At 38.7% G+C, this 21,178-nt stretch overlaps 1 protein-coding gene across 1 annotated transcript; it reads left to right on the top strand.

Moving 5' to 3' along the window:
- The first annotated feature begins 18,427 nt into the window (after positions 1–18,427).
- On the top strand, positions 18,428–19,515 carry FUT9 (fucosyltransferase 9). The gene has a single exon (XM_057364084.1). It carries the CDS (start codon positions 18,436–18,438, stop codon positions 19,513–19,515), a length of 1,080 nt encoding a protein of 359 aa, XP_057220067.1. The 5' UTR covers positions 18,428–18,435.
- The last annotated feature ends 1,663 nt before the right edge of the window (positions 19,516–21,178 follow it).

The raw sequence follows: 21,178 nt of genomic DNA, 5'->3' as shown, positions 1-21,178 counted from the left end.
ATAGACATTTTGATTGGAAATCTGCAGTGAGRGTTACAAAGGACAATGTTGATGTAATTAGGATGCTAAAGTGACAGRCTGTTAGTTGAGCTGTGGGAATGACATTCAAATAGTGGGTTTCATASTCTGCATTTACCACAGAAATGCACCTTCAGATTTATGATGCRCGATACCAAACATCTGCCACCATTATAACAGAGAAAGTGGGGCTTATTATTCAGGGACTAACAACAGCTTTCAAAGCAAAGGACAAAGTGCTGATCAATGMAGACCAGGAAAGCAGATATTTGTGCTTCCCCTCTCTTTATAAAAAAAGTATTTGTTACCCTATCCCAAGCCTCAGTATGGAATTATTCTCCTTAGGAGAGTTTTCCATTAMAGTCAAAAGGGAGAGGGCTAAGAATTACCTTCACTGAATCATTTATTAAGCTTTCCTTGCTTTGCTTTATCTAAGTGATTTTTCTCCTTGGCATCTACAGAAGTAATTACTTTAGTGTATGGTAGTTGGTTTGATAATCATTATACTCGATATCATTCTGTGGTTTTGTTTATCATGCTGCTTTTCATGGCATCATAACTTGATCAGTTTGGARTATAGGAGTATAGATATCTTGATAGCTTAGTGGTCATGTTTGTACTGTGGCTACACAAAAGGGAAAGTTTGAGAACAATTACTCAATTACATACATATATTTAAGGTTTACAAATATATGTATATATAGATATATATATATATATACATATATTAAAAGTGAATCCAGTATGGAGCCTCACTAAAGATCAGGGGAGGACCAGGTAGATGTTGGGCAGGATCCAGGCTCTGGATCATGCTGWGGAACATGGGRAAAAACACCTGGGTTCAGAGCATCRTCACTGGTCCCTGTGCTGTCACCTGCAGCCAGGGTCTTCCAGAAGGCCTGAGAAGGAGGACAGTGAGGGAAATGGGTTTGGGAGCAGAGCTGAACACAGCCAGAAGAACATAATGCCTTATTTCAAACGAGGTATTTGCATGGTATAAAGCCTGCAGTCACAGGTCCTGAAAGTGTACACAAAATAACAGTGTTTTAACCAAATTCATGGGATTTTAATTCATGCTCATTAACAGGATAATGATTACACCTGAAATTGTACTTGATTAGATCCAACAGTCATTTCTAATTTGGAGTGCTGCTGGGCTAACGAGGTCTAACTCTGGTAATGAATGAGCACAGTGAGGCTGGTATAAAATGCATGTAAGATTAAGAGCCTACACAAAATGTCAGGGATGTAATGYACCCTGGRCCATRTCTCCATGAAAGTAACTCTAGCACCCTTAGTGTGAGCACTTGTAGGCATGGAAATTAATTCTGCATTGTAAATAGTACAGCAAAGCCATGATTCTCCAATTCTGATTCAATAATACAGAATAAATAGCACAGTAGGGCATATATATAATATGTCTTCAAGAGAAAAATATCAAGAAACTGCTTCTTGTCTGCCAGCTTTGCTCTGGGTGAGTCTGGCAATCCTGTCTGTCCTGCATGCCCTTGAAGTTTTAAGGCTTCCAGTTCTTTAGTAGTCCTTGTCTGACCACTGATAATCTTTCCCCTTTCTCAGAGGAATAGTACACAAAGAAAAATAATGCATTGCTTCCAAGTTCTTTTCTTCCAGTCTTCTCACAGGTCTTTATTCCRCCAATTTCCATGGATGAAATAATTGTTGTTGGCTCAACATGCTGGGCCCTATCAAGAACACTCAAAGTTCTGTCAATGTGTCTTAAAGTRTGCAAATGCATACTAGATTACAAACTCTAAATGATGACAAAGGGTAGGAAAAAGGCATTGACGGTGTTATTTGGATGGTTCAGTGGAGTGGCTGGAATGTTGCTGGAGATGACAGATTTCCCTTGTTCTAATTCTGAGAAATTGAAAGGGTCTGACATTGCTCAAAAAAAGAAAGGCATAGAGATGAAAACACAGTCACATGAGGAAAAAGGAACAGTAGAAGGGAAAAAAGTAAGAAAGGCAGTTAGAGAATGGGTCAWTCTGTCAKTAGGACCATGATGTCTGAGGTTAYGACCAYGAGGAGACTCAGTGGCATTGTACATGTGCATGTTAGACCTACAAACTCTTTAAGGAAGGTCCTTTGAGGTGCGTTACCTGAAAGCTTAGGGGACACTGGGGAATTTAGGGGACACTGGGGAGCTTAGGGAGCACTGGTATATTCCTCTGGGTGTTTGCTGCTAGAGCAACAGTCACTGGATTGCCTCCTGGTAGAAACTGCTAATTACTCAGGCCATGTCTGTGTCAAGGTGAGACACATTTCTTCCCCCCTTACTTTCCTTTTGAAGGTAATTCGGTCGCACAGYTCCTGAGGAGGGTGTGATGCTGTTGTCCTATCCCTGACATCCTGACAGCGTGTGACAATGTGTATCTCTCCTCCAAGCTTGACAGCAGAAGAYATCTTCCAGCCACACAGGGAACCACAAATTGATAGCTGGAATGATTTTTTGTCCTCTGCAAATTTTTTGTGATATTGAAATGCTCCCTTTTTGTTCAGGGCAAAATTGAAATCTTTCAAACAATTTTCACCCTAAGGAGGTCCACTGACATTAAAGCAGCTTTCCTGAAAATTTGTTTTAAATTTGACAGAAAAAAGCGTCCCTGAGAAAATGTAAACAGCACAACTTTATCAAGGTAGATTTTTGTGCTGACAAACTAATAATGGAAAAAAATAAACATTTTGTGATCAAGTCCCTTTGAACTTTCATAGATCAAAATATAGTTTTATGCACAATGCATCAGAATGCAAAATCATTTGAGAAGCAGTTTATTGATAGCGAATAAGAAACAAAGGACACAATTCATCTTGTCCAACCCAAACAAGAAAGTAATTTCCACCATAATTAATACTTCTGTCCAGTAAATCTGAGTTTGTCCACTAGCAGAGAACAGGTTATACAATGCAGGATTTTGGAAAATAAATAAAAAAAATTGCTCTTCATTTCAAACAATTTTAGCAGTAAAAACGCCTCTACTGTTCTTAAATTTTGTAAATCAATTTATTCAAAAGCTAAATTCTGTGCCACATTYACCTGCACACTATCCTTTTTATCTAATTTTCCTTATATGTGGCAGTTAAATAAAACAGTGGTGTAAAATCCCAAAGGGAAAATAAATTTAGCTGGAGTAATCATATTATCAACACATCAGYTCTGCAAAACTCTGTCTTGCTCCCTTGCACAAAATGACAATTTAAAGTATCTTTCCAGAAGTCTCCTGGAGATTACCGTATTTTATTCTCTATTTAGGATTTAAAAAAATCTCGGACAACCTATTTGAAGTCTCCTAGTGAAATACTTACAGTTCAGTTYAGCAGTATATGCCAGTTTCAGAGAGGCTGAAGTGTAATTTATTTCATTTTACTTTCATCAGCAAGTCAAGCTCATCCATCCAAAACCAGTTTTCCTGGGTGCACGCATTTCATTTGTTATCATTTTAAGTAGCAGAGAGTGCAGTCAAATTCCAATATCTGTCAATCRCACACAAATACTATTAAATAATCTTTTACTTTCTATTTTAATGCTTACACCATGAACATTGAATAAATGCTTGCTTGGCATTCACACAAACAGCTTAAAGCAGAAAAACTGCCTTTAAACTGTAAGGAATTTTCTAACTGTTTAAAAGGTAACGGAAGAATTATTTGGAATCTGTAAAAAAGTATTTTGTGCATGCAATTACACCTCTAGAAATCCAAAATAACTCAAATTTTTAAAATACTTCTCTGACGATCACTGTCTTTGTCTCCATTTGTTGTACCAATTGCTAATAATGGGTCATTGGGAGCTCACTAGGAGCTGCATTATTTCTGCTTCTTTTGCAAAAATACCAGGTCTTTAGTTATTCTTGTGATATCGTTGCTGTGGTCATTGTCTACATTAGTGATCTGTTCTGGAACCATATTGCAGAAATAGATTCCCTGGCTGCTTCCTCTKTTGGTCTGCTGCTTCTGTTAAGTGACTTAGGTGCGCACAAACTATTTTCCTTTCCAAGCAGTAGTGAGAGTCTTTGTTTCAAAACTTCTGCAAAGGTTCTTAGGGATATTTAGCTCCAAACCAAGGAGAGRACTGTGCTACCCCGGGGTAGCACGACCCCTGCCTGCATTCAACTGCCTTCTAAGACAAGGGTTTTTTTTTTTCTTTTTGTGCTACTCGTTTATAGGAAACAAAACACATTCAGTTAATATTTATATTAGATGTGGTTATATATCTGTAACAAAACCACACATTAGCTGCCACCAGCTGATTAATCCATAATGAATTTAGCAAACTAAGTTACAAAATCTCCTCTCCTCCCACCTTCATATGTGCTTATTGTGATCTGGGAAAGCTTTCTCTAATGATCAATCCATCTGCAGGATAAAAAAATCCCTGTTTAAAAAAAAAACATAAAAAAAAAGAAAAAAAAAACTTTTAAAGGTTTTATTCTAACTTATCCTTAGAATTTTTTTTTAATTTGTTTAAACATGCTCATAAATCTTAGTATTGTATTGACAAATACAGAAACAGCTGGTTGAAAACAATTATGTTTGTCTTATCATGACTCAAAACCTTAAAAAACAGAAGACCTGAAAGAAACTGACTGGTAATGAAAAAGAGGTTGATAATAATTGCTGGTGCTGAAAATGCAAAAAGGGACAGGATATGAATGAAATCTAAACAGGAACTTAAGAGTCCTTTATCTTTAAAGTTTTCTATTCATATCAGCTATATCAATAAACATGATTATTTGCTTAATGGAGAGTAAATCCACCCCACTCATTCTCCCATATTATGTATTTCATCAAAATTCTAGTCTGAGCAACTGCCTGGCTACCTTGATAGAGAGTTTTTCCAGTAGTCTAAAGGCAGATTTCCCATCTCCAGTTGTGTATACAGACATCTCATGCATCTCATGCTGTAAATGATCTTCAGGATTGCAGGATTCAGCCTGCTGCCGAAAGAATTGTTTCTGAGCAATGCCTTCTTTCATGTCCTCTCTGACAAAARGGTGAAGGCACATAAGAAACAAAAAGATTTTATTTCTCATATGATTMTAATAATACCTGTCTCTACTTTGAGCTTCCTTTTCCCATCCACGCCTCCCAGTCGCAGTGCCCCAGGGAATTCCATGCTGTTTCCCTCCCTTCTATTTGCCAGGACAGCAGYAGTAGTGACTCCATTGCTTTCTGCACCCACCGGCTGTCACCTTGCAGCACATCTCATCAGGGTGACACAACAGTAACCCCTTGTGTCTCATTGGGACCCTGCCCCTGTCCAGGGCCACCAGCTTGGGCTGAGGTGCCCTAAACATTCATCATGTGTGCATAGTACCTGTGTAGAGACATAGGTAAGGCTATAGATACATAAAAATTTAAAGCATAATTGATAAAATACATTTCAGGGAATCTAAGGAATTAAATGTGCTACTAATACCACACAAATAGTGTGTGCATACATACATATATATATACATATATAGTTACATTTATGAAATATTGCAGGTGTGAACACTGAGAAACACTTCTAAAAGGTGTTTAAATCTTTCCTGAAGTTACAGACTGTGTGTGGAAGTGTATGTGTGTGTGCAAGGGAGAGTTTGTTATTTGTACCTTGTTCCAGCGTTTAAATTCCCTGTAGTCTGACTTAAATCTTTCTTGCTGTCTCCTGAGTTGCCTTAGGTTTTTTATTTCTAAGTTAACTTAAATCACAAAGGAATAGCTTTTAAGGTCTCTTCTCTTCTTACATGTTGCTTCAATCCACTGAACGAACAAAACCTTAACCATACTGAACTTAATATATTTGTCAGTGTTTCTGGGAGCGAGATTTCATCTCTGATACTTCTTGTCGTTCAGCAAATCCAGCTTTGCTGGTAGAACTCAAACTATAGTACTGCAAAAGGGTTGTGGTTTTTCTTATTTTAAAGATCAAGGTGTCATTTGCTTTAATCTGATTAAATCTTACATTTCCCCATACTAATTTACCTCAATCAAGCAGATTTRGATGTGTTTTCAGAGATTTGAAAAAAAGATACATTACAGGGATATCTGATCTGAATAAATGTGATATGACTACCTTCTGGTGAAGTTTGAAGTAAAATATTTTGTCCCACAGATTCCACTGTTTTGATGCAAATTTAAGTCATAGTTGCCAAATATTTGTTAAATTTTTTATGATATTGTGAAAATCACTTTATCTTTTCTGAACTTGATTTCCACCCCTCTTTTACTCCACATGAAGCAGTTTCAATAATAATTTTTTGACTGTGCTGTGATTAAAACCTTATGCTTGCTAAAGTCCAAATGATTCTTGAGGGAAAGGCATTTCAAAAGTGAAAGTATGGTTATAACTAGAGCAACATTCTGTTTTGCTTCTGTGGTATTTTTAATTATTAGATTTGAAAAGGTTTTATTAAAGGAAAGTAGTCTTACACTGTGGGTATCTATGAGATAGAAGGTGATTAGTACCTAACTCAAATTGAATTCCACCCAACTAAACTCAGGTTAAGATGATAAAAGAGCCAAGAGTCCTTCCACACTTTGCTCTCTGTCCCATATATGAGACTTGCCAGGCTCTAATTGCCCTCTTAAGCAATGCTGTCCCTCAGAAGGCCAATGASCCTGCCCATGAAATAAAGATTTCCTACCATTGTTATTATTGCTTTTGATTAAACTTCCTTTACAAGGACTACACAGGCATCTATTCCAGCAGAAATCCAAATTTAATTTGGCTGGGAAGAGGTCTTTGTGGTACTTTAATATTTGTTTTGTGTGACATTTGACCACGAGTGACCACACACACCAAAGGCTGCCCTCAACATCCACCGTGTGTGTTGAGCATTAGGGTCAAAAGCTTCATTAGGGTGCCTTCATTGTGAGCACTCATTTAATGCAGATAATCCACTGGGCACCTACGAGTGGGACACACACCACAAGCAGCAGAAGAGGATGCCCAGGACAGGACTGGGATGTGCCTTCCTCCATCCCTCACCAAGATACATCCAGTGCTCTGGAGGAATGGGTCATTCTTGGGATTCAGAGCTGGGAATCCTCMCTTGAGAGCAAGGATATAGTCCCTCCCTTTTTATGAAGGATTTAGAAAATTRCATCTTTTGAAACACAGCCAGAAAATTATTCACCCAAAATAAAGGCTGGGTTTTGTGGTCTTTCCAGCAAAGGAGATTTAAACCACCTCTTCCACTTTATCTTTACAGGTTTATAAACTGCATGGGGAAGGAAGCTGACTCTACCTTTTCCTGCTGCAGATGTGCCCCTGGGCATAAATCAGTAGGGAGTCAATAGGCTGGAGACAGAAAGAGGTCAAAAGAAAATGGAATTGTCTTGATTATCAACTAGGCCTCCAATAAGGAGGAAAGGATTGCTCACCTCTATTCCTAAAGCTCTTCACATSCTGTAAAATCAACAGATATTGTTGTCTAGGAGCTAGGAAATCTTTAAAGGAATTGAAATATCTAGGTCTGAATCACTTTAGGCTGAAGAAAGATTCATATCTAATAGGTCATAGCTTCAATTGCTGCATAAAGGGACTTCATCCTATGCCTGTTTTCTTTAAATCCAAACAAACAAAAAGCAGCTGTTACCAGTGCATGTAAGATGGAGTCTGCTCTTGTAGGCACATCTATATCCTTAGGGCTGAGAGCTGGGGTAATAGCTGGTTTATCGATTTTGAGCAGCCCTTCCTTGTGAAGAATGAACCCCTTCTGGGGATGTGCTGGCACCAGGCAGCCAAAAGCACAGGAGTCTCAAAGGCAGAGGGTCAGAGAGAGTTTAAGCATGACCAGCACTAAAAGACAAATGAACAGAATTTTTCAGAGTTGCAGAAACCAGCATTTCCCCTGATCCCAACTAGTAGAGCCTGTTTCTGGTTTGGGCTTCTTAGGACTTGGGATAGCCCAATCAATCAGGGATTTAGGTCCCTCTTAACATTTTTGTCATCAGATTAGTCCTGCTCCCATTTGCTAAACTGTACGAACTGCATGGATTCACAGTCTGTTTGAAAAGACAAGTGCCTGCCACCACTTTTTTTTACACCAATGTCCCTAAAGCAAAGGAATACAAAATTAAGTACTGCTGACCTCATATCTAGACCCCTTTTTCAACCTTTTACAGTTTATTTCCTTTGCTCTCTTTCTTCTTATATTTCCTCCTACCYATCTCTGCAGACTCTCTTTAGAAAGTAACTTTCTGAGTAAGATTGCTATATAAAGCCTTCCTTGTGTTGTAGGAACAAAGGAAATCTCTTTCCTCTTTTTAAATGCCTAGTTTTAATAGGCAGTAAAGTTGTACCAGAGAAAGACTGAAAACCTTGGGATGCAAACCTTAAGATGGGAAAAAGACTACTTGGAAAATTGTACTTCTAAGATACAGTAAATAATTTTATATTGAATTGTTACTGCAGTGGCAAAATTTTCATTAATTCATTATGGATTTTTTTCTCTATTAAGAGTAGAATAATGTATGACACTAAAACCCAGTAATTGAACATTAGAATAAAGAGCAAATTGACCATTAGAATTAAACTTGGACTGCAAATATTTAACTTCTCTTTTTAACAAGCCTAAAAGGAAGACAATATGCTAAGAAATAACAAATAGCTTGAGCCTTTTCAAAAGAAGTATGATCTCTGCACTAACTGCTGGTCTGCTTTGTACAATGTATTGTCAGCAGYCTGTACAGAATATTCTTCACTCCCATGTTCTAACCTTGAGAGTTGCTCCCAGAAGCATCAGTGTATATGTTAACCTGGACAGTAAGTAGTAAAAAGAAAACATCACCTTAGAACATGTCAGTGTTTGTAGCTTCTGGAGGATTTTTTCAGACAATTGCTCCTTCAACCTGTTCCTCTTATGTATTTGTTATTTCTTCACTGAAGGACTTCAGTTTTTTTCTTTTTTTTTACAGAAGAAGTGTCCTCAGTGACTTTGTTAAGCCTTGTATTTCTCAGCTTGTTATACTTGTAGTTCCAGCTGTCTGCTCTTCTTTTTGTTATGCACACAAAGAGACACTCCAAGAAATTAACAACTGCTTCCTCTCAACTGTGATTTTGTTTTCTCAGAAGAGTGTGCAGTTTGAAAGATTGGGGGATTGCTAGTTTTGCTGTTTTTATAATATACACTATCTAAAATACATGTTTCCAAAATATGCTTTCATTCTTGTTATATTATGTTTTAGGTTTTGGGGATTACATTTTTGTTTCAGTTTGAGTGCATGCATATGTTGAAACTTCTTATTARGAAAGTTTCTGAATTTACTTTGTGTGGATCTTGCTCCTTCTCCTTGTGTTTGAGTAAAAAGGCACTTAGATCAAACTCTTAAAATTCTTCTGTTCTTGTTTTCACTGCCCAAACTTTATGGTACAGTATAATCTTTATAATGAGATACTAATTTTGCTCCAGCAAGACAAGTGTTTCATTCAAGTGTTTTGTTTCATAATCACCTTCTTTTTTACATTTACCAGCTTTTTTTGAAATGTTTAGTACTACCAACACGTCATCTTGAAAACATAGCTGTTAGTGCACAATGAAAATGATTGATGCTTCTTTTTCAATTTTTCAAATTAGTGCTGGTGTCCTCACATTCACCAGGGCTCTACAATCCATCACTTTCTTGGATTGCACTTTTCCCAGATGGCAAATAAGCAGACATTGGTTTTGGCACTCAGTATTTTACAATATGAAGGATTTGCATTCTCTATACACAGACTCTAACCTCAAGCTTTGAGTCACTGAGGTGCTTTTAAGAAAGCTGGAACAGTGAGGAGTTCTGCTCAAGGCATTTAGACAACAATTAGCAGAACCTGGATGWGGGCTCTTGGCCATTCTGAGTCTGATTGACCAACATTTAGTGACTTCCTAGCTCAGGATAGTCAACACACCAAATTCTGTTGCTTGTATTTGCAAAAGAAATGCCCATCCTTCCATTCTGTGAGGGGGAAAAAAAGAGCCTAATTTGCAAGGAATACAGTCATATTTTTTAAAAGTAGGCCTATAAATTATCACTTCTCTTCTCTGCTTTGACTATAGTTGTAAATGGCATTCTCCMATTCAGACACAGAGCAGATTGTCACTGCTCTGAGCACTTCAGTTGCTTTCTTGTCTCTCTAGGGCACTTGTCTTAATGGCAATAGAATCCAGAGCACAGAAGACCGAAAATTAAAGCAAGAACATTGACCTGCATCCTTAAAAAAAACAGTTATATCAGTCCCAAACCTTGAGGTATAATAAGTTTCTTAAGGAAAAGGTGCTAGGCAGGCAGAGAAGTGAAATGTTATGTAGAGATCAGATTATGGGGATTTTATGGTATTTCTTAGAGGCCTCTCAGGCTTTCCTTCTTGGCTACAGAGCTATCTCACAAGTTGTGCTGCCACTGGCAAAATCCTCAGATCTATCAAGTTGTATCTTCAAAAAAAGGCAGCATTAAATCTCAATTAAATTTTTTGAGCTTGCTTATGCAGCAAGATACAGCAGTGTAACTACTGCACATAGCCTCAAATCATATCTGCACAAACAGCTGGGCTCAGAGCTCCAAAAGCCTTGCTTTGCCACAGAACTAATATACCCCACAATAAGTGTTCAATATTAAAAGAAGGCATCCTCTGCTTTTTCCTGATTCTGATTTATYATCTTTACATGAGAAGGTGTTTTTCCACTGTGCAAGGGAACGATGTATTAGGAAATCAGTCAGAAGCCACTGTGACTTTTTGATGGGGAGTTTAGCTTATGTGCACAGGAATGCCTATGGCTCCTCTCCTGCCACTTCAGTGTTCCCTCTCTGTTAGGCTTCACTCACATCATTTTCACAGCTACTGTGAGTTAATCGGTGCTTTCTGGTGGGCGGGTGGCCATCACAAATACATAGCTTGTGCAGGTATGTTATTCATATTTCAGCTGGCTGGCTGCAGTTTTACAAGCCAGTCACAAAGCTGCTGAAAAGCTCTTTCTGCAATTCTGGCAGAATCAGAGAGAACAGCAGTTTGCTGTTCCCAAACCACATGGAAAGAAGGGAGGAAGAGACCACTTGCTTTTGGAGCGYTTTTCTTTGATCAGCTTCATTTTGTGCAGAGCCTTTTCAGGGCTTTTGAAAGAGGCATGGACTGGCTTGTGCTGCAAAACTAGGATGAGCTTTATATTCAGGAAGGTAAAAAGCTCTTTCCTGACAAGGCAGATAAAGTTTGCTGCTAAGCCACAGTGGTGAAGAACTCCATTTTCTGTACTTAGCACAGTATGGAAAGCCTCCACCCCTYTCACAGGTTGCTGTCGGTCATAAACTAGCTGTGATGTGGACAAGCAAACGTGGAGTTAAGGTAAAACAGGCTCTGTCTCTGCATATTACCAAGGCTGGGAATGTTACTGAGGTTCTGATTGCTTTGCATGCATTTATTTTCCCATTGTGCCAAAGGAAGGAATGGAGAGTATTCCTGTACCCTCTGAGACTTAAAAACTCACCATTAGAAAGCAACGCAGCTGCTACGTGGAGTATCCTGACACTAMCTCCAGATCGTCTGGAAAAGTTTCTTGCTGATAGGACTTTTTATTTTCATGTGTGGCAGTGCTGGGGGATATAGGGTCACTCYAGTACGAACAGCAGTGCTGTAGCTGTTTTCCTCTGCTATTCTGAGACACTCTGTTTCCCTGGCTAATGTCTTTTGCTGTGCCATTGGATCACAGAAAGAAAGCACTGAGCTGTTGCATAAGCAGCTGGAGAGTGACAGTGTGAGACTGCCATGGAGGGAGGGAGAGGATAAATGACAGTCACAGGGGGAAGACTGGGGGCTGCTGAGCCATAGCAGGATGCTGCGCATTGCACAGCAATTTGGTGAAGGAATCTGAGAATAGGGGTTTTTTTTCTACAGCAAGGGGTCAAGATTCAGATTCACAAAATTGCAGYAGTACCCCATCCAGCAGCTGACAGGAAGATTTGGGTTTAGCCTTTGWAAACAGCGACTTTGTTGTTACTGTTGTCCACATAATTTTTCACTTTCCTTTGCATTTTCACTGTGTACAGTGTGGCTATTTCATAGTTTGCAAGACAACCTTGAAGATGGGTGATGTTTTTACTCATTTATTCAGCAATTCCTTGCATTTTAAGACTCCCARTTTGTGTTCTTATTAGGTTCATTTTATAAGAATCTCTGTTTAATATTGTGAGGACAAGGCTGGAAGGAATCAAGTGAGGTCATTCTAGCCCAGCCCTAGGACCTGGGGGCACAATTTGATCTCTCATTGCTTAGTGGTGCTTGTCTAACCTGTTCTTACCAGTCTCCAGTGATAGTTCTGCACCATCCCTAAGCAATCTGTCTTAATGGCTACCTGCCCTTGGGGTGCTTTTAGATCATTTTTCTAAGACTGTTCAAATTAAAAATTATCACCCCTGAATAAAATGATTCTATACTGTTCTCAAAGTGCAAATACACAAAACCGGAATCTGTGGAATTAACAAATAACCCAAAAACAAAGGAGGTGGAGAGGGGAAGGAAAAGAATGTTGTAAACAGTAGCATAAAAATATGCAGTCTGAGATCAGCAGCTCATTCAGCTTCCAGCCTTTTAACTGTGTGCAGCTCTGTAGAGCCTTTTCATACTGGTCTGTTTTCAGAAATCTGTGGAGAGGCATGGAAATGCGTGGAAGCAAGCCTGTGTTTGGATGGAGTGGGGGAGAAAAATCCACTGTTCTGGTTGCAACAGAGGGAGCTTAACCAGGAGCAGTGAGAGTTAATTCCAATAAAAGGAGCACTCTTCAGTCTCAGACAGCTGAAGCAAAAGCACTTTGGGGCACGGCCACACAGCAGTGACTTGGAGATAAGAAGTCACACACTGACTATCCTGAGGTAATCAGGTTTGCTTTAATACTGCAGGTTAATTGGAAATGTGCTCTAAGAAAATACAGCTGTTAGCATAAGTGCAGATATGCCATGGCCAAGGCTGGTAAAACGTGCCAGAGGACAGGGAGAGCAACCTCAAATGAGCCTTCCTTCTAACAATAACAATTGTTTGTGATTCTTATCAGTTCCCACTGCATTCAACTGTCCTTTTACAGCCCTGGAGTATCTACCTATCCTGTCTGCTTCTAAAGGTACCTAYCTCTGACACCTCTGTTAACCTCAATGTCCATCTGCTCTTCACCCACTCTGATCCCAGGAGTGATCCTCAGCAATTATCTTGAGGTTATTAATTAAGAATTTCTGCTTGAGTGATCCTGAGACCAACTGRTGGTGAAGAAAAGAGGTAGCCCTGAATGCTGAAGAATACTAAGATGTGAAAAGTAAAGTGATTTTTTTATTCAGTATTCAGTGTCCATGCTTTTAAGAACATTTGCACCATTTTTATTTTAAAATACTGTATTTTCCCTTGGGAAAATCTCAGTATAAGACTAGTAATGAAAGTTATACCTCTGCAAGTAGTGATATCTTTTAGGCTACTGGCAAAACCTTGAGAAACTGGAGAAAATCGTGTAAAAATATGCCATTGAAATAGGCATCAATATTACTGACCAGAAAGGCTGTTTTCTGCCTCCTGCAGTATGGCATAATCAGAACAAAAACATGCTTGTCCCATTCTAGAATGACTGAGAAGTCCCGATTGCAATGAACATATAACAAAACAGTTTTCATAAAATTCRATTTTATTTCTTAGTGAGCATAATGCATTCAAAAAACAGACATGTTTTTGCAAGCCTTGCCTGGTATTCTTGGGGTTAACAGCGCTGATACCCCATTACTATCTCCCTGTTTKTGTTGCTGCTAAATGAAGTTGCTTGCTGATGGATTGCCAAGATTTGCACTTAAAAAGAAGCCTTGCTAAGTTKTGTACTGAGAAAAACAGTCTTGTACTGATGAAACACTATACTTTCTACTTGGGAAGAAAAATACTTGCTACTCCACGACACTCTGAAATGTACTTTATAACAAAACTATCAAAAGTACAGAATTCTTCCAGCTGGCCAGAATCTCAGTAAACACATCTCTTTGACAAAGTTTTCCTTTCAGACTTCGACATGCATGGGGGAGGGAATCCACAAAAAGGAAATTTGTGATTCTGTGGTAGAAGGAAAAGCCCTGAAAGCCCTGAAAGAGGAAGGGTGAACTAAGGTGATTTGCCTGCATGGCTTGCRACAAATGTCTCCTTAGTGTCACCTTTAGGCTGTGAATTACAGTGGGATGTTGATGGTTAACTTGGGCTACCATGAAAGAGAAGAAGGACATAAATAAATGTGGGAAAAACTCCCCATTTTAGAGAATATTATGAAGAAAATAATCTATGAATTCTAGTGCACCATAACCTTTATGTCCTAGCAGTACAGACAAGCTACTTCTCGAGAAAATCCTTTCCAAGACAAACCATTTTATGCTATGCAAATAGTGTTTTTCAACAAGTGCTTACCACACACCTTCACTGTATTTACTGCTGCCTGACTGTGCACAGGACTCAGTCCCAAAAGCCATGAAAGCAGAGTTTGCTGRTCTGTCTGGTAGGTTATTCAACCTGCTCTGTGAAGCACAGAAGTCATTGCTTCTGTTAGCAATTCATCACAAAATATTGCTGCTATTCCCAATATACATCGTAATTGTTGTTACTGGAGTTAACACAAAATTGAACACAAAAATAGAATTCCATGAAAAAATCCTGTCCAGCTCCTCTGGGTATAGGTAAGTGCTATTTTTATGAGTCTGCTCAGGTCCTCTGCTTCCTTGCAAGACCCTCATTCAATTTTTAATGGGTCTTGCTTTTAGAACCCTTTTCCACCATCCCATTAGCAGTAGTTTCAGAGCAAAACATGCCAGTGATGCTGATATGTCTAATGGATCTGTGAGTCTGCACAGTGAATGGTTAGTTCTCTGAATCCAAAGGATGAAGAACTATAAAGGACTACACAGCCTGGATGTAGCTAGCCTGGATGTAGACCAGTGTTTTGGTAAAAGGCAAAAATCTAAGAATCATGAACCCAGGTCAGGAAGGGGCACATGAGCTCACAGGACAGCAAAGCCAGGAGAGAAAATCAACACAGAAGGGATAAAAATACTTAAACTCACCCGTTTAACACAGTCAGATGTTAATATTGGTACTTGGCGTAGCACAAACCACAAGTGATTATCTTCACATTGGCCCTGCAGTTCAAAAGCTTCTTACACTAATGCAGCACCCAGGACAAACTAGAATTTCTAGCAGAGAACAGAATACATAATATCTGGTCATTTCCTGTGTAGCAAGAATTGTCATGTGATGATGCAGGGGTTTATTAGTTAGCAGAATAGCTTAGTGTAAAATGATCCCTATCAGAGATACTTGAGTCAAAGGGCTTTTAACTGGAGGGTGACTGCACTACAAGACATGATATTAAAAACATTTTCTGATTTTTCATCATCCTTTTCAATCCCTAGAAAATGATCAGCCCCTGTGAATAGATGTGTTTCCCAATCTATTGGCCAAACTCAGCTCACTCTATCTGTTCTGTGCTGAGTTACACCTGTTTTCTGTGTATTRCTTTCAACAGCATAGAAACAAAGAACAGCTTTACGAGAATATCAGCTCAGCCTCTTRTTTTTCCCTTGATCTTCATCTCCTAGAGCTGCTCAACCTAAATCCCTTCTTCCTCAGAGATCGCATTCTCACTTTCCCTATAATAAGGCAAGGAAGCAGTCTTTGGTTCTTTCAGGTCATAACCTTCCTTCCAGAYATATTTTCCAGCAAATATCAACATAGGCTAAAAAAAGCCAATGCAATGTTGCTGCAAAACCACATATTTCTTTCAGAGGGATTTAAACTGATGAGGATAAGTGGAAAAGCCACGGACGCAGAGTTCCCCTCCTTTATTCCTCTCAGGATCATTTTGCTGGAAGCAGAAAGGTCCTAAGAAAAAGGGCCGAGATGAAAGCACCATACTCAGCATGCCAGCGTATTTCCTGCACTTGTAGGAGGTGTTTGTGCCCAGGTGTTGGCATCAGGGAATGCCAGACAGCCTCTCCRAAGAACAGCCGGGGCTGCCCCGTGCCAATTCCAGCGTATTCCAACACACCCACTGCAGGGCATGGCTAAGCCCTGCAGCCAAGGTGGTGGCATCTCTGGGAAAGAGCATTTAAGAGAGAGACAGGCAGTGGAGAATGAGGAGAAAAATGTGACAAACAACCTTGAGAGCAGCAAGGTCAGAGAAGAAGAGTAGGAGGACATATCTGGACATGAGAGCCAAGATTCCCCTGCAGCCCACAGTGGCCTGGGGGACCCCTTGTCGGGACAGGAGGACTGAAGAGACTGCATTCCATGGATAGCCCACTCGGTAGCTAAGTTTTTGGTTTTTTTTCCTGAAGGAACTGTACTCCACAAGAAGGACTCATTTTGGAGGGAAGGAAATGTGTGAGGAGGAAGGAGCAGCCGAGAAAAATAGTTGTAGACTGATCACAAGCCTCYATTCCCTATCACACTGCACCCATCATGGGTGGGTAGGAGGTCGAAGAATTGGGAATGAAGAAGGAAGTTGAGCCAGGGAAGATGAGGGGGAATATTTATTTTAGTTTTTGTCTTTGTTTCTCACTGAACAAATTTCTTTTAAATGGCAATTAATTATGTTGTTTTGCCCCCAAATGAGTCTGTTTAGCCTGTGACAGTAACTGGTGAGTGACCTCCCTGTACTTACTTCAACCCATGAGACTTTCTTATTTTCTTCCCATATTTTGTTGAGAAGTTGGGAGTGAGGGAGTGGCTGGCTGGGTCTGACARCCCAACATGGTTAACTCCCCACTATAACTAAAACCAGAATTAAGACCATCCATCTTCCCAAAACCAGGGTAGATACTGTGGCAAAATCCCTTTTCTTCAAGATATAGTGTAAGAGTAAAGCTAAGCATGATGTTCCCTCTTTTTTCCTTTCTTCAACTCTGAACGTAAAAATATTTCTGGYTTAATTGTAGTGCTACACTCACAGATCTTTTTTTTTTTACTCACACATCATTTTTTACATTCACAAAAGCAGCACAGTTATGTGGTATTAGTGGGCCTCTGAATCATTCTACCATGTCTGCATCCTGAATTTAGTTGCCTATTTTACCTATAGGTAGGAGATGAGCTATGAAAGTAGTTTAAAAGGCATGAAATTCACTTTCTGCTTTCTTTGACTTTGATTAATTTAATTATATGTGTATTTATATATRGGTATATATAGATAGATATAGATATAGATAGATACACACACATACTCATACATATAATATTATATATTTTTCTATTTATAGGGGTGGGATTTTTATAATTCTTTTGTGGGGCTATCTAGCCAAGATGACAAAACACATATAATTGAAAACAATATGCAGAAAAAGAAAGCCAGGCAAATTTTATAGTAATTGTAATGCACTGTAGAATCTACAGTGCAACAGTGTGCTCAGAGCACTTCTTTCTGGTGACTGACTTCCTCTCCTTTTCCCTTGTGTTTCATAGTGCTGCATGGTTAACTGTTTTTAGCTTTAGAACATCTGTGAGTTCCAGGGCTACATTSAGGAGTGGAGGTTAAAAATTAGCAACCCTTAACTTTGTTAGGTTTTGCAAGAACCATATGGAAGAGTGGTTTTTGAAAGAGATTGATCACTTCTCTCAGGAAGAAACAGCCAAGGACAAAGGAGGCAAAATGCATAGCCCTCCTCAGCACTATTTCCTCATGGGAAAAAAAAAAGGATACCTCCCAACGATGCAGCATATCTTTACTTTTTCTAATTTTTAACACATAAAAACATAATGAAATATATAAGTACATATTTTATACTAATTTCTCTTTGTGTTTCTGTATGTGGAAAATACATGAAATATGTGGCTGCATAGGGGAGCCCCCTGTTGCTGCTTTCCTTCCCTAGGTATTTTAGGAGTCCTCTGGKGCAGCATGAATGTTCATCCCTATGYAGCTGCAAGACATGAACTATTTTTCTAATAAGAGTCTTATTGATTACACAATTAAAGTTCTAGTCCCTTCTTTTTTCAATCCTCTAATCCTACGTCCTCCACATGCACACAAATACAAATTGAACAAACCTGCAGCATGTTATCCCTTCCACAGACACAAGGATAGACTCAAAGGGTAATTTTGTCTGTCATGTGTGTTGCAAATGCTTGGCCTAAGTTCTAAGCAAAAAAATTCTCAATATGTACTCATCCACATCAAGTGTGAGACATGTTAAAATCCTGGTTTTAATTTGTTAGTTAGCATTTAATGTGAAGAAGAGAAATATTCTTATTTTAACATAAGTGTGTGAGAACCTATGCCCTCTYCATTCAAAGGAAATTTTTGAGGTCACAGCTCAGAGCAATTGAAGSTCTATCCATTTTGATGTCTGGTTGTTTTAATAGGACATATAGATGCAATTTGATATGTTGTTTTCTGATGTTATTTTCTCTCTTCTTCTTTTTTCTCAGAGCAAATTATGACATCGACATCAAAAGGAATTTTCCGGCCATTTTTTATTATCTTCATTATCCTTGGTTGTTTCATGGCATTTATATTAATTTATATCAAACCAACAAATAGCTGGATTTCGGGTCCTATAGAATCAGCCAGTTCAGTGTTGAAAATGAAGAACTTCTTTTCTTCCAAAACTGATAATCTYAATGAAACTACTGTTCTGATCTGGGTTTGGCCATTCGGTCAGACATTCGATCTGACATCCTGCCAAACAATGTTCAATATCCCTGGGTGCCATCTGACTATTGACCGCTCGCTATATAACAGATCCCACGCTGTTCTCATTCACCACAGAGACATTAGCTGGGATCTGGCTAATTTACCTCAGCAAGCCAGGCCACCATTCCAGAAGTGGATTTGGATGAACTTGGAGTCTCCAACYCATACCCCGCAGAAGAGTGGCATCGAACACCTTTTTAACCTGACCCTGACTTACCGGCGTGACTCAGATATCCAGGTGCCTTATGGCTTCATGATGGTCGGCACCAGTTCCTTCACCTATGAAGTACCGAGCAAGGAAAACTTGGTCTGTTGGGTTGTGAGTAACTGGAACCCTGAGCACGCTCGAGTCAAGTATTACAACGAGCTCAGCAAATACATCGAAATCCACACCTACGGACAAGCCTTCGGAGACTACGTCAACGACAAAAACTTGATTCCGACCATCTCCACGTGCAAATTCTACCTTTCCTTTGAAAAYTCAATCCACAAAGATTACATCACTGAGAAACTTTACAATGCTCTTCTGGCTGGGTCAGTACCGGTTGTACTAGGCCCTTCCAGAGAAAACTATGAGAATTACATTCCAGCAGACTCTTTCATACATGTGGAAGATTTTCTCTCCCCCCGAGAGCTGGCAGAATACCTTCTGATGCTTGACAAAAATAACAAGATGTACCTTAGTTATTTCAACTGGAAGAAGGATTTTTCAGTGCATCTTCCCAGGTTCTGGGAATCACATGCATGTCTTGCTTGTGATCATGTGAAAAGACACCAGGAATACAAGTCCATTGGAAATTTAGAAAAATGGTTTTGGAATTAATTTGTGTGTGTGTGTGTGTGTGTGTGTGTGTGTGCGCGCGCGTGTGCACTTTTTTGAAGAAGCCAGAAAGGACTTCAGTCCAAGTGGAGAGGAAAGAAAAAGAGATAAAGAGGAAGGAAATCATGTCATGGTTTATCAGCTATTCTCTCTTGGCGATCCTATTTATATTTTGTAAGGGATTTYAAAAGATCAGCAGCAGCAGTCATCAGTACTCAGTTTCAAATGATAATAGAGATAGTAATTATGTGCACTGAAGAATATTTGATTGCTTATTATAAATTTAAAACAAGATTTTCCACATTTTCTGTGAAACATGTCCCAGCCTTACACTTGAAGTAGTCATTTTTAACAACTTTTTTTTTTTTATTTTTAACATTATATCTTTGTTGTTTAACCTATTTGGAAAATGAGGAAACAATTTTTAAATGTCAGAGATAACTTTAAGGACACAATCTGTTGTTCCAGACTGAAATGTGTGTAATACTTCAAAAGACAGTGAAGTTTCATATGTTTATCTTGCGTTGTAAGAGCACAGTAAAGTACCATACCTAGCATTATGGAAGTGTGATTAATTGCCCCCTTTTTGAGGGTAATGAACATAGAATTATAGTTCTTAAAATGCATAGAATAGTGGACAATCTTTGCTCTAAAAATGTTTCCTAACAAATGGTCCCATTACGTTGCTTTAGGAATATATCTGTTCTTACCCTCTGAAGAAAAAAGAGGTCAGATTTGGAGAAGATGGACCAATCCTGGTGACCAAAGCCCAGATTCATTAAATATTTGAGTRTATTCAAATGCAGCACATCCTTGGCCCTCAATGTGTCTCAAGTATTGTTAACCCGAACCAGGGCTCCAAATGGTGTTACATCAATACAGAGATAAACAGATTTTAGCAAAGGTGTTTGGTTACATCAGCCTCATGCACTGAACTCAGCTGGTAATAATGGATTTTTGGAAGTAGTTTGCTGAGAAATTTTAGAACACTTTCCAGCATAATTTCTTGAACATTAGCGAATTTTCCCCAATTCTGTAAAGATCTGTTGAACTTTAACTGTAGCCRGACAACTTGATGTTATGACATAAATGTGGAGAAAAATGACTAAACAGTCAATTTTCTGAAAAAAACATGCTGAAATTCAGTAATTTAGCTCTCAGTCTGACATATGACATTTCAACTTATTAAGCTAGTGAATTTTGGGGTTTGAAAATATTTTATGTTACAGGCATTAAAAATCACTCTTCAGAGCAACAATTGCTATCAATTTTTGATAATATAAGTAGGTTTTTAAGTATTAAATTTGCTCTAATAACAAATACAAAGTTKGGATGATTTTCATAATTGTTTAAAATGTCTGCTTTTGATTTTATTACTTCTTTCTTTCAGCTAAGACATAAATTTCTGATTGCCATATATATTCCTATGTACAAGGTTGATTTAATGACATAAACATGTGGATATGCTTTGATATCAAAAGGAAGCAAATCAGTTTGGATTTTCAGGTCAAAGTGCTACAAATCACACCTTCTACTGGAAAAAAAGTAAAAAGTTAAACTGGAAAGGCTTCAGGTTATGAGTTGTATAAGCCCCTGGTCAAGGAAAGCAGTCAATTAAGTAACTAAGATTAAATTTGCAGACAACAATGTCTCTGAAGCAAGGAAA

Source organism: Malurus melanocephalus, unplaced genomic scaffold (genome assembly GCF_030028575.1).
Source record: "Malurus melanocephalus ecotype Western Australia unplaced genomic scaffold, MMel_1.1 scaffold_35, whole genome shotgun sequence".
NCBI lineage: Eukaryota > Metazoa > Chordata > Aves > Passeriformes > Maluridae > Malurus > Malurus melanocephalus.
Note: the sequence above shows the minus strand (reverse complement) of the source record. Positions and strands in the feature narration are given on the sequence as shown.